General features: G+C 39.5%; 1 protein-coding gene and 1 non-coding gene across 2 annotated transcripts; both read right to left on the reverse strand.

Moving 5' to 3' along the window:
- Positions 1-2,643: 2,643 nt before the first annotated feature.
- On the reverse strand, positions 2,644-2,758 carry LOC141785677 (U5 spliceosomal RNA). The gene has a single exon (XR_012597551.1). It is a non-coding gene; the product is annotated as a U5 spliceosomal RNA (small nuclear RNA).
- Positions 2,759-4,037: 1,279 nt separating this feature from the next.
- mfsd13a (major facilitator superfamily domain containing 13A) lies at positions 4,038-12,497 on the reverse strand. The gene is made up of 9 exons (XM_074662494.1): positions 12,260-12,497; positions 9,977-10,238; positions 8,715-8,791; positions 7,418-7,867; positions 7,184-7,304; positions 6,964-7,060; positions 6,605-6,776; positions 5,670-5,863; positions 4,038-5,179 (listed from the first exon to the last, which is right to left on the reverse strand). The coding sequence occupies exons 2-9, from the start codon at positions 10,142-10,144 to the stop codon at positions 4,929-4,931; spliced, it is 1,530 nt and encodes a 509-aa protein (XP_074518595.1). The 5' UTR covers positions 10,145-10,238; positions 12,260-12,497; the 3' UTR covers positions 4,038-4,928.
- Positions 12,498-13,284: the final 787 nt, after the last annotated feature.

Raw genomic sequence — 13,284 nt, forward strand, 5'->3', positions numbered from 1 at the left:
GTCTCCTTTTTTCTGTGGCTTACCAGTTGTCTGTCTTTAACTGTCAATTTGCTTCTGTTTGTTGAAGTCTTGCAGACTATCAACCTTTTTTTTTTAGGTTTTTCGTGGTTAGCTTGTGGTCCCTTTGTGATAATTTCTCTATCATACATATTTCTTGCTGTTTTTTTGTCTATTTATTTGGTCAAATTGTTATCTTCCATCTTCTCTTTGTTTGAAGATGTCAGTGATCATGTTTGATGATGATGTGTATGATTATGTTGTTTTTCCATCATAAAGATCTTTGATACAAATGAGGCCCCAGTTTCAGAGCTGTCTCTCAGTTCCTCAGTTATCCATCAAAGATCACCACGTGATGATATTATCATGAGAATGCTGTTTAACAAGTACAGTTGAGAGACAGATGCACTTTGCTGATTAGAGTGAGCACAGAGGCTCAGAGAGATGAGAGCCTCTGCTTAAAGACAGGATGTCGCTTCCATTTGCTGCAAGGCATCTTCAATCTCAAGACACTCACAGACCACGAAAGCATCAAACCGAAAAATGCTCCACCACAAAACAGGAAGCGTGCAGCAGGCTGGAGTCAGTGTCACTGCGACGTCACGCTGTAATCTCAGTTTGTTTTATCAGGCTGTGTTGAAGCCATGAAACAGTCAGAGTTTAATATACTGCCTTTTGTTTTCACCTACAGCAACAACACACAGACACAAATGTGGGTCACAGAGAACAGGGAGATGTGCATTAGGTGTACGGTTTTTCTATCAGGCAAAGTGTTGATATTAACTTAAACATGCTGTTTCTTTTTGCAGATACAAGTCACTTCATACATGTTTTGATTAGGGATGGTACCTTTCACATTTGAAATGATACGGTACTGATTCCTGGTTTCTGGCAATCGGTATCGGTACTCGACGGTACCAATTTTCTGTACTTTTGTGTGTTGATGTGGTAAAAATATCAGTATGTTTAATAATAAAATGTTAATTATTTTCTATTTAACATATTTATTCTTCAGTATATAACCTTGCAATGCTGTGCTCATGTCCAGCACAGAAAATCACCTACTCTTCCACTCCCTCACTGTCACAAGGATGCATTTAGGTACCTAAACATGGTACCTTTTGATTTAACGTGAATCGGTACCCGGTACTTTTGCCAGAATTCGGTCGGTACCAATAAAAGTACCTAATTCGGTACCAATCCCTAGTTTTGATGATATCTCCCATTAACATTCAAAGAGAAATGTTAAATATAATATAAATTTACCATTAACACAGGAGAACTGTTTGGTTTCTACTGTAGCTAGAATTTTAAATCTTAATTTAAGTATGTTCTTTGTACATATGCAAACAAACGTACACTTAACTGCATTTTCGTTTTAACTTAGGAATAAATGATAAATACATTTTGACTCAGACAGTAAATTACTTTAAAAGCCTTAAACACTCTATTAACAGTTCTTCTTATTCATAGTTTCATGTTAAATTCTGTATTTTTAGTGCGTCCTTATGGTTTAAAATGAAAAAACAGCACCAAGTAAGTGCAGCACAAATGATTTTGTGAAAAATTCTAAAACCAAATTATGATTCATCCATTCGACAGATCTCATTCTAGACTGTCACACCCTGAAGCTTAGTTTTAGAACCAGTAAAACTTCTACTTGCCTGATGTTGATCCCAAAAATGTCCCGTCATTAGATGCCACAGTGCCTGAAACAGTTTTGTATCTGTAAGCAGCCACAGAGCTCAAAGTGCTGCTGCTGCCTTCATGCACTGTTTCTACTCCACTACCTCAGTCTTGTTTCCTGTTCTGTGTGCATGTCTGAGTGTGTAGGCTTGTGTGTGTGTGTTACTCTACCGTGTCAGGCAGCCGCTGATACATTACAGCACTAAAGGCCACAAGAAATGGGAAGTGTGACTGATAATACTTCCCAATGCACTCTTGATATTTAGGTATTCTTTTTACGGTGCCCACTCACAGCGGGTGGAGGGGAAAATGTGTCAAAGTGATGACTCAGTTCTCACATTACAACACAACAAAAGCCAAAACAATACAATTATGATCAAAACAAACGCCAAATGAGCAAGGATTAGAGTCTTGATGGATTCACATCAAGGCACTTTAAAGCTTTTGCAGCTGAATAAATTATGATCCGATCATGACTGTAAAACAAACCTCAGAGTTCATGATCATTGATTTGTAAATGATGATGCATTGTTGGTGCTGTGAGCTGAGCGACAATTGGTGTGAGTGTGCCCTCTGCTGGACTTTCAGGTCAAATACAATCAAATGAAGTGATTCAATATAAAAACAAAACAATAGCAATATCAAAGTTTACTTCTGCTCATTAATGTTATAAAATGATAGGATTTTTTAAATGTATATCTGACTGACCCCTAACCATAACCCTTACCAGAATGTTTTGTTATTGATGCTATTTCTGCCCCCACCCTCAGATTGGGAATTTCCCTTAAATGCAAGGCGAATTTTAGATATTTCATGTCATTCAGACCCACGTTGACATTTTCAGCGACAGTGACACGACCCGTGGTCGATTGCTCAACGGAAATGCGACTCCAACAGGCTGTGCGCACGGAACACATGATTAGTTCTTCTGATATTGGTATTGATTTGAACAATGAGGGAAGCCCCGCACGTGGCAGGGCATCAAAAAATTAGGTTGAACTCATGTTGTTCCTCTCCACGGAAATCTTTAGTAAAAGGCGAAAGATTTATACGATCTGAAGAGAAACATGAGTGTACTGGCGGAGCTTAATATAAGTGTAGGAACTCTTTTCCGGAGATACACTTTTCATCCAGAGTGAGCCATTTTCCGACAAACAAAACTATGCATGTTTTGTGCTTCAAAAACCCTATTTTATAAAGCACACAGAAGAAAATCTACTGAATCATCCTTAAAAATGATAATATTTCAGAGTTTTTAACAATTCTGCCGCGGTGCATCATGGGAGATAAACGGTTTCTCTGCTACAGACGCTTGCAAATGACGCATGGACAGGGTTTTCTGCCACTTATATCAAACAAAACACAAATATTTCAACTACAAAGCCTTGGTAATTGTACTTCTTACAATAATTACGATTTAAAATGACGCGAAAGTAGAAATATCTTCTGGATATATCACTTGTTACATCGTGGTGTTCACAGCGGCCATTACACGCATGCGCAGAACACCGTTTGAGCAGAACTCCCTCGTGAAAAGGAGCCAATCCAGTCCATGAGGCTCAACTATTACTGGTATTTTAGTATGTGTCCTTTGACCTTAAAATAAACCTTTTCCATAGCAACAATAGACTATGAGGGGCATTGAAGTAAAACACACGCTAAAGTGAAGGCAATGAAGAGTGTACCATAAACACCTTCCTTGTCCTACATTTCACCATAACCCTTTGTTTGTTGAACAAAAGAGATCCGAGGAAGTTGCTGCTCCTCTGAAAGAAGGGAAATTTTGATGAATACTATTAGCTTTTTAATTAGGAACGTGAAGTTGTATGAACTGTGCCCTGTGATAGTCTTCTGTGTAGTATGCACAGTTTGAAATGAAAGTGTCAACAACCTTGCCTAACTTGTTCTTGCAGTCCTGTCTTGCGAGTTATTTTTGAATCCTTTTTTTATTTCTGTAGTGTGTTCTGTAGTTTTAGGCACTTAAATCACGAGTGTTTACTGAAATGATTATCAAGCCACCCTGAAAACATCAGGTGGTTTTGGAAGGAGTAACAGCATGTAACATTAAGTATATAAAGGTGCACAATGCTCCCGTAGGTCTAGTTCTCATTCTAATTGTTTCCATCCATGATTACGACTTGTTGGTCCCACGAAAAGAGCTAAGGATTGTAATGTAACAGTATGCTGTGATCCTTTCAAAGCTATTGTAAGGTTATTTTATTTCACATTTAAAAAGTTGCATTCAAGCATGTTTCCCCATCTCAATGATGACGTTGATACACAAGCCTATAAGCTTGTTTTACTCTTTAAAACACAATTCATACTCAAAAGTAAGCCCTTGAGACACAACAAACAACTGGATGGTGCCCTTTTTAGTTTTTTTCAAGAGTCAGGTAACAGGGACACTTTTGTTATGTCTCACCAGGGGATTTGTCTCGTTAAGTGTCACAGAACAAGAGTTTGGCTCAACACAGATGAGGTTTATTTGTGGCAGAGCCACACATTCTTAATATAATCTTCAAAATTACAAAAGATGCTGATAATGTGCTTACCAGCCTGATCTCCTTATTCCAATGTTCATGATCACAATACATAAAATTGTTTCCCCACCAGAATGTTAAAAATACAACACACAAATGGCAGTTTTGTGCAAAAAGAAAACATCATTATCAATACTGGACATATCTGAAAATACAGTTCTCAACATCAAAGTGGCAGGGCCTTCTGTGTAGGAGTAAAGAGACAGTAATTGTTCAGTTCTGAGGTGCAGGTTACATGCAGTTATCTGTGGCACTCCAATGTAATTTTGTAATGTAACAAACATTAAAAAAGAGAACTTCATCCCCACAAATGTTTTTGAAAAGCAGTGAGAGCATTAAGACTGCACTTAAAAACAGTTTAAAAGAGGGCACACAATGAAAATTTGTCTTCTTGGTCCATCAACATCCAAAGGATTGATTTGTTCTGCTTTATCTTTTGGTCATCTGTTCAGATATAAATATATGTTTAGTATTTAAATAGAAAAATAAGGCAGGTTTTCCCCATGGGATTTGTGAGCTTACAGTGCATTCCTCTCTGTCCATTAAGCCACATATAGTGCACTGGTTCATAATCTGGCACACAAGGCTAGGCAGTTAGAGGCCTGATTGGCCTTCTGCTTTATTTCCCTCATTTTTTTTTTCATCAGGACTGTAGCATTAATGCTCAAAAGTGTCTTTGTGCAGCTTCAGATCACTCAGTTCAGTTCATATGGCCTTGACATCGATAAGGTGGCCATGCTGGGCTCCTTGCCTCTGGGTCTTAATCCCCTGCAGCTTGCGGCCGTGTAGTGAGAAGCGAGACCAGGCGGCCAGCTGGAGCAGGGCACAGGTGATAGGCACAAACACCAACATGTAGTAGCAGCCCAGGCGAACAGGTGGAGTCCCTGAGCCCAAGGCAACGTCAGGCACAGAAATCAGAGAATCCTTCACAGGTTCCCCCTCGAAAATATCAAAACCTGGAGACAAGAAAGCATGAGAAGGATAATAAATTGATTAAATTTAAAAGATTACTTTGTTTTCTTACTGTGAGAGGAAAAGAGCAGAGTCTCGTGAAGTGTGTAAAGTGAGTTGACATTGGGTCTTAATGCTCAATTGCTTTTCTGGCAGTCAGCATTTGACAGTATAATCAAATGCAAAGACTTGAAAACATTGTGAAAACACTTGGATATAACAGTCAACCTTGTGCGAGCATTCAAAGAATAATACTTTTCTTTGAAGACACAGAGACACCTAAGAATCTGGTTTGTTCAGTTTGAGTTATGTGATCTTCATTCTGTCAACATCTACACAAAACCTGATTAGAGATAAAGCTGGAATTCAAGAAGAAGCAGAACTACTTCATTGTAAGTAGCAGAAAAACGCATAAATGACTTGTGTTACTATTTATAGACAGTTAATTAAGCACACTCTCTCTGGGGCACACAGTGTGAGTGTTTCTGTATGTACCTGTGTAAGCACACAGCAGCCAGGTGCCGATGAGCGGAGCAAACGTCTGGCCAGGTTTGGTCAACAGGGCTACCATCCCAAAGAGAAGTGCAGAGGCGGCCTGCTGCCGCTTGTTCACCACAAAGTCCTCATCCACTAGATCGGAGATAACCAGCTTCAGGAGCTTGCATGTTCCTTCTGTAAACACCCGGTTACTGGAGAGGAAGAGAAGTACATGAAGAAAGGAACGTGTGCCAATTTACGTAACTGTGACAAGTGTGGCTTTCCAAAATGTGAGCGGGAACAATCAGTCTTTATTTCCTGCAGAACGCCTCCACAACTTTTTTATTTAACCAAGGAGAGGATCGGGCGGTTGTGCAAATGTGTTATTTCTTCATGTTTGGCATATGCGTGAAACAAAACCCCCCAAATGTCCTTGAAGCATCCAGAATGAGAAGATACATTTACAGGAAAATGATGATAAATATCATTAAAGCATCGCAAAATTTAGCCTGGATCCTAATTTTTGTGATGCTTTAATGATATTAATCACTTAGAAAAAACTTTGAACAAATCAATTTTGGAAAGTGCGGATAAGCCAAAAAAGAGCTAATTAGTGCTCACAGTCTGAGCAAGATACTGTGAGTGACAAATGCACAAACTGGAGCCAGTTTGACATTTTCCCTGGAATAAAAAGTGCACTCGAGAAAAGATAGGACAATATTTGGATACAGCTTGTGACGAATGCTGACTTTTAGCCTTGGACACAGACAGAGACAGAAACAGTCGCTGACATGTCCAGATGAATTACAGGCATACAGCAGTTCGACTCAGTGCCGATTTGTACCGCTGTGTGTTTCAAAATGACAGAAAATAAAACAAGCAAACAAAACGCGAAAGCTGTCACACATCTGATCTCTGATGTGTGTGCTGCTGATTGTGTGTTTGTTGCATACCTAGCAATGAAGATGCAGAGCAGATAAATGTGGTCAGGCCCTGCCAGCAGCATTGTCACACTAAGTCCCAGTTTGAGCATAAATAGCCAGCGGATAACCTGGTAAACCCCGAAACGCTGGCACAGTGTCAGGAAATACAAGTTGTTCAGGTGGGGGGCAACATAAGAGATCCCTGCGTGGGAGCAAAGCAGAGCGGCGTTAAAATAAAAGACTGAAAATAGAGTCAGTTTGGAAGAAACTGGAGAATGGATAAAAAATACTAACAACAAAAACAGAAATCTTCTCCAATTAAACAACCAACAACAAACTTTCAAAGGGCTCTGAATGTGTGGGTTATTTCTTGCAAATGTGGATCTTACCAAGAAGGATGGAGCCTGTAGAGGCAGAGATATTGTCAGACAGGAGATGTTCCAGGAAAAGAGGGAAGAAGTTGCTGTTAAAATGGCAGTGAAACACCTGTGGAGTCAAGAAAGGCAATGTCAAAACTCTCCAAAGAGTCTTATTAAAATGTGGTCATGCATATGCTGGTCATCTTGATTTTTTTTTTATTTTATTTTACTGTATCCTTTTGTTCCTCACCTGAATAAGGTTCATTGACACAAACCACAAGAAGTTCTTGTGTTGGGAGAGCTGCTTGATATACTGTCCGACGGTGACAGGTTTTTCTGGGTGGGTCAGTGGAGCATGGCCAACACTTAACCTGAGCCGGGCAAAGACAACAAGAGAGTGAGAAAGAGAGGACAATGACATTACAGTCCAAAAACATCTTTGTGTATGTTACAGGGAACATCCGGGGGAGCGGTTAATCCTTACTCCTTGAGTGTCTGTGCCTCATCTAGCTTGGGAAGGACTTCCTTCTGGAATCGATGCTGCAACAGCCGGGACACAAGGCAAAAGCCCAAGATGGAAAAAGTAGCCAGAGTCACACAGAAGAGACGGAAGGAATAGAAATCATCCTTGTCCCAGAAGGAGTAGGACAGAAAAACTGAGAAGGAGCCCAGAGCGCTGAACACCGAGCAGTGGAAGTTGAGGCGAGTGCGATCTGCGGCGCACACAGTGAGGTCAGCCAGCAGGGCGCTGTGGTGGAGGTCCACCATGGTGAGGAAACCATCATAGAGACACAGGCACAGCAGGAACTGTAAACCAGGACTGGCCCAAGCCACCCAGAAGGCCAGGAAGGACAGGGAGAAGAGGGGGCCATTTGTGGCGAGGGCCTTTAGGCGCTTCAGCACCACCTCTGGAGACGTGATCTGAGAGCCGGACCTGAGTGGAAACAAACATTCATTAAATTTCACTTATTGGGGAAAGAGAAAAAGATCTCTCAGCCATCTCACTCTGTTTTATATGTGAGGTCATTATTTTAACAGTTAAACACACTAAGACACGCAGTCTGTTTGAAGACTAAGAGGATTATACGTATCAATAACATTTCCAGTGAACAGGATGTGCTCTATTAAGTCAATAAAGAGCCAGTTTGTTTTATCGAAGTCAAAGTCAAACACGGCGTGCGGGCGTGTGTTTGACAGTCATTGTTCAGATGACGTTTCTTTCCGCTTACACTCCTCAATACACCTTCCTGAATAATTAATGTTGACACATTTGCGTGAGTATTTGTGTACAGTGGAAATGTATATGCTCAGGAAAGTTTTTAGATGAAGTGTGCAGGAACAACAGATGTCGAAGACTGCACGGGAGAAGAGGCTGGAGGCTCTCATTTGTTTTCGGAATTGAGAATCTATCACACAACAATATGTTATGTCTGAATATACATACATTCTCTAATCTTTAAGTGTTTGCTATAAATCTACCCAACCATTCATGGAAAGAAAACAGCTGGTTTCATCTGTTTGAACAGCTTGAGGGGAAGACAAAGGTTTCTGTGTCTGTATTTAACTTTCTCAAAAGAGGATGTGAGAATGAAAAAAAAACTTTCTCTAAAAACAAACTTTTTCAACATGTACAGTTGGCACATCCTGATGCTCACTGGAGGAGAGCATCTCAGTAAAGAAAGTAAACGTACATGACCACAATCGGCTGTATGTTTATTTTTTGTCTTTAACTACCAGTTACTTATCTTTTTTCTGAAATAAGACAAGATGGAGATACTCACTGCGAGCTGAGGAAGGCGCGATCGCTCAGCCAGCCGAAGAGAGGGTCGTTCAGACTGTTCCATATCAGGAAAACCGCCTGTTGAAGATCAGAGGTGGCAGAATACAATTACACTTTGTGGAAAAAGAAGTTATTTACATCTTCTTTTTTATTTCAAACACAAGAGGGTACAATATTTGTCTTTTAAGTTGTTTGTTATCTATTTATTGTCAAATTTCTTCAAAGCTGGTTTAACCCTCTTAAGACCCAGCATCCACATCTTATTTCTGCCTCTCAGATCAATGATAGTTCATTTTTTAAAACTTTTACCAATAGGCCACATTTAGGGACACTGCCCACATCATCTTTTGGGGAAATTACATTAAACCCATTTTAGTAAAAAAAACAATGTATTTAATTGAAGGGTGCACCGATCACAATTTTCTGGCCAATCACTGATCTTTAAAAAGCCTGACCTGCCGATACTGATTTGGGCTGATACCAATTTTTATTTTTTATTTTTTATAACTGACAGCATATACCTTCAATGTTCCAATCTTATTTTGTTGAAAATCACTGAAAAATATCTGTGAAACAATAAAATCTTCATGTTTTAACTTAAACAACTAATAAAGTGTCCTGAGTTTCAGGTCTCAGAGCAAAAAAAAGCAACAATGGCTGGCTGTCAGACCTTCCCGGAGGAATATAAGATCAGTTTTATATGTAAGGAAAGGCAATCACTGATCCCACAAAATTAAGGAAATCGGCACTGACCGATTGATCGGTGGAAGTCTAATTAAGTACAATAAAACTACTAACAAACAACTAATAGAGAACTTATAACACAAACAACCAAACTTCCCCTACAAAGACCAAGTTTAGTCATTAACTTATTAGGTCTAACTTATCCCATATAGCAAGGTGAATTAAAAAATGCACACCAGACAAAAGCTCAGGTCTTAAGAGGTTAAGATAATTACAAATTCTAGGTGAATGCTATTGAAACAAATGCTGTAGAGGATGACAGCTTGGCCCATCATGTGGCTTTGTAAACATCTTTCTCTAACTCGTAAAATTCGTCCTGAAACGCCCAGTGTCTTAAAAACCTTATCGGTCAGATCATCATTAGTGGTTAGCTAGACCAACACCACACTTTAAAAACACTGCAGTCTCGTGAGAAGACATTGCTGGGAAACCTTCCACAGCCTGGACTACAAGTCATGAATTAATAAATATTGTGAGTGTAACTGACAGAGCAACAAACAGAGGTGTTCGTTGACTCACCTCTCCAACCCAGAAAGAGACTTTGTCGATCTTGTAGATGGACACAAACGTCTGCACGTAGTACAGGAGGAACACATTGTGGAGGATGGAGGTAAACAAGGCCAAAGAGCCGTAGAGTACTGCAGTAGAGAAGACACTTTGCCAGCAGCCCCAGGTCCTCCTGCCCATTCTTCTTAGTCACTCTGCTCTCTCGTCTCTTCCCCACACCAAGCTGCGATCATCTCATGGCCTGGCAGGCTGGGGGTCACCACCTTGTCATAGTCTGAAAAAAAACAAACAAACAAGTTGTATAAATTCGAGTCGACTTCTGAAGAAACTAAAAAGGGCATTACTGGAAATTACAACAAATCTTGGTTCAAAATCTCAGCATGAGAAACTCAAACATGCCAATGCTTTTTGATATCTCTACAAAAAAAGGAGCTGTTTCCATAGCAATGATATCCCAAGTACTTATAAAGGTTTGCCGGGCTGAAAACCACAGCTCCTGTCTCCTCTTAAACACAACCAGCTGTAGCGTGTGTGTGTGTGTTAAACTGTAAGTCTACAGAGCTATTTTTATGACCACTTCTCAGATCCTCCCTGTAACTGTCCCTGTGCTGTGTCCCCATAAAACTTTCTTCTTCTTCACAAAGAAAAGTCATATGACACATTGCTTTTCTTCACAAGCTTTATTGTCCCGAGGCTGCACATTCAACACGTCATTCTGGGAGTATTGTGAATCCAGAGGGATCTGTATCAGATATAAAATCCCAAGCCTGAGAGGAACAGAGTTGTCTCTGTGCTACATCTCCCTGTGGTTACCTTCTTTGTCCCCTACAATGAATGCAAATGTGTTTACTGGCTTTGTTTCACTGTCTCTTTTCAAGCTGCTGACACAGACTCTCATGTAGCACCTTTGAGGGAAAAAAATCACACTCACACATACCAACAGGCATCTTACTTCACACCTGACTGCCACAAGCTGAGACTTGTCTCACATACAGACATACTTTCATATGTTAAGTGTCTCATAACAGTGTCTCAAGGCGATTATTCTTCACTGTAGCAAGAATTAAAAGAAAAGCTGTAAAATCTCAGCTTCACATCAGGATCTCGGCAAGATTGCAAACGCTGCCAAACTAACCTCCCCGGAGTGCAACAGAAATCTTTCCGACCTGGTTCATATCAGATCCAAGCACTGACAGAAGATGAGTCCCAGCTGGCTGCACACTATCACATCTCTAACACATATCTCCCCAACTCAGAGGAGGTCTTTCTCTGCAATGGGCAACAGAGCAAGACTCTGATCTACAAATATCCAATTCATGCCCTCCCAGCCACGGCAGACTCAGAGCTATTTCCACCTGTTGAGAGGTTTCTGGCAAGGCAGGTGTGATAAACTGTTGTACGGAATCTATCAACCAGACTGGGAAACATGGAGAGACGGCTAATCACAGCGTAAAATCACAACACAAGAGGTATCTAAGAGGACAGTGAAAGACGGCTGTCAGATTTTTATTTGAGGAAATGAGGTGACTGAATGTATCCCAACTTTTAAACTGAGAACTACCAGGATTTTTGATAGATTTCACCTCTTAATTGAATTATTCTCAGTAAAATAAAAGCTAAATTAAATAAGTCATCATTACAAACAATAATATTATTAGACATTTATAGACTACACGTTAAAATAAGAGCAAACTGATTTGGTTTAACGTATCAGAAAGATTTAATAACATTTAACAATCAACATTATACAAAACAGTTTAACTGTTTTAGTTGGAAGCGTTGGATAAGTATCATAAAAGGTGCAGGAATACTGTAAATATAACAAATATCTCGCAAAGTGCTAAATCAATGCGGTTGAAATGCAATATCGAATTTGATTAGGAAACAGTCAGTATTTGTACACTCTACAGACAAAGAACAATAACTTTTCTATAATTCTCCTGTTGATTTTCACTTCCTACAACCTAGGAATGCAACCGGCAGGCTTTTCTTGTTAGCTCATAAAAACACTCGTGCTCATTAAACTATAGAAGACACACACATCCCCCAAAAATGTGTCGTGTTTTGTCGTTTTTGTCATTATTTGATGGTAAAATTGATGTTTGTAGTGAGGCAGAAATCTGGGTTAAGATCGTAATCGTCGGCTAACGGTTAGAACTAGCCTGGTTGAGTATTAGCACGAGCTAGCTGTTAGCTGGTTAATGATATCGTTGTCATGCTGCTTATCTTTAGATACATTTAATTCTAAAGACAGATTTAAGAGTATTCAAAACGAGGTCGATACATGATACGTACCGCAGATAGAGCTGATAACCAGATAAGGTGAGAACCAGATGGTGGTCGGTAAGCTAACTCGTTGGCTCAGGCTCCTCTGCTGGTTAGCAGCAGCTGTGCGTGGATCACTGAGGGCAGCGACAGTAACACAGAGGCAGACAGAACACGTCATGGCAACCACACAGAGCTGTGACGACTGCACTGGATCTGTGAATGAGTTTACCAGCTGTGTAAACGAAAAGGTACGACATACAGCACCACCTAGAGACAACACTCAGGCTAAATACAAAACATCACCAACAAATAACCAGGAGGAGATTATATGGTCAGACAGGAGAACACTGAAATCTCCTGCTGCCAGAAAGGCAAAAGTGAATACATAATTTAGTCCACTTTGTCCTGGATTTGAAATCTTTTATGGTCAATTGACAGCTTATTTGTTTCACAGTGGTGGATTTACAGAGCAACAGTAACAAACAAGACAGTATGAAGTGAAAAACATTACAATAGGTTAATATTGAAAAAAAAAAATATATATTTAGTAAAGAAAAAATATGTAAATATCAAGCACAACATAAAACTGGAAAAATCTACTGGAGGAGGTTATATTTTCAGTTACACACTTTTTGGTACTATTATTTTAAAGTTAATGTATTTTTATTTGACCCCCTGTCCAGTGAGTTATGTATCCAAAAAAGAGATTTTGTACAATAGTGTTTTATCACCAACTCAAAAAGTTTGATTTTGAGAAAATTATCCTGTTTCCTGGGCTAGATAAAGTCCTTAAAATCATAAAAGTGTAATATTTTTATCTCAGATTTCAGAGCAACGTTGTTTTTATTTCTGACTTGGTTAAAATAAGAAAAAAATGGGCAAAAAAGTGTTTTTTTTTTTTTTTTTACCACTTTCTTCCTGAATCAAATTTTCAGATGTGTTGTAACATGGAATAGCCCATTGAACAAGAAGGGAGGGGGAGTACCCAAAACGATCATTAAAGATTAAGCCTTTTGATGTATTTTGAAGCATGTGAAGTAGGATTTAGAAAA

This window comes from Halichoeres trimaculatus, unplaced genomic scaffold, assembly GCF_033239565.1.
Source record: "Halichoeres trimaculatus isolate MK-OKI-2021-1 unplaced genomic scaffold, fHalTri1.1 fHalTri1_scaffold_23, whole genome shotgun sequence".
Lineage (NCBI taxonomy): Eukaryota > Metazoa > Chordata > Actinopteri > Labriformes > Labridae > Halichoeres > Halichoeres trimaculatus.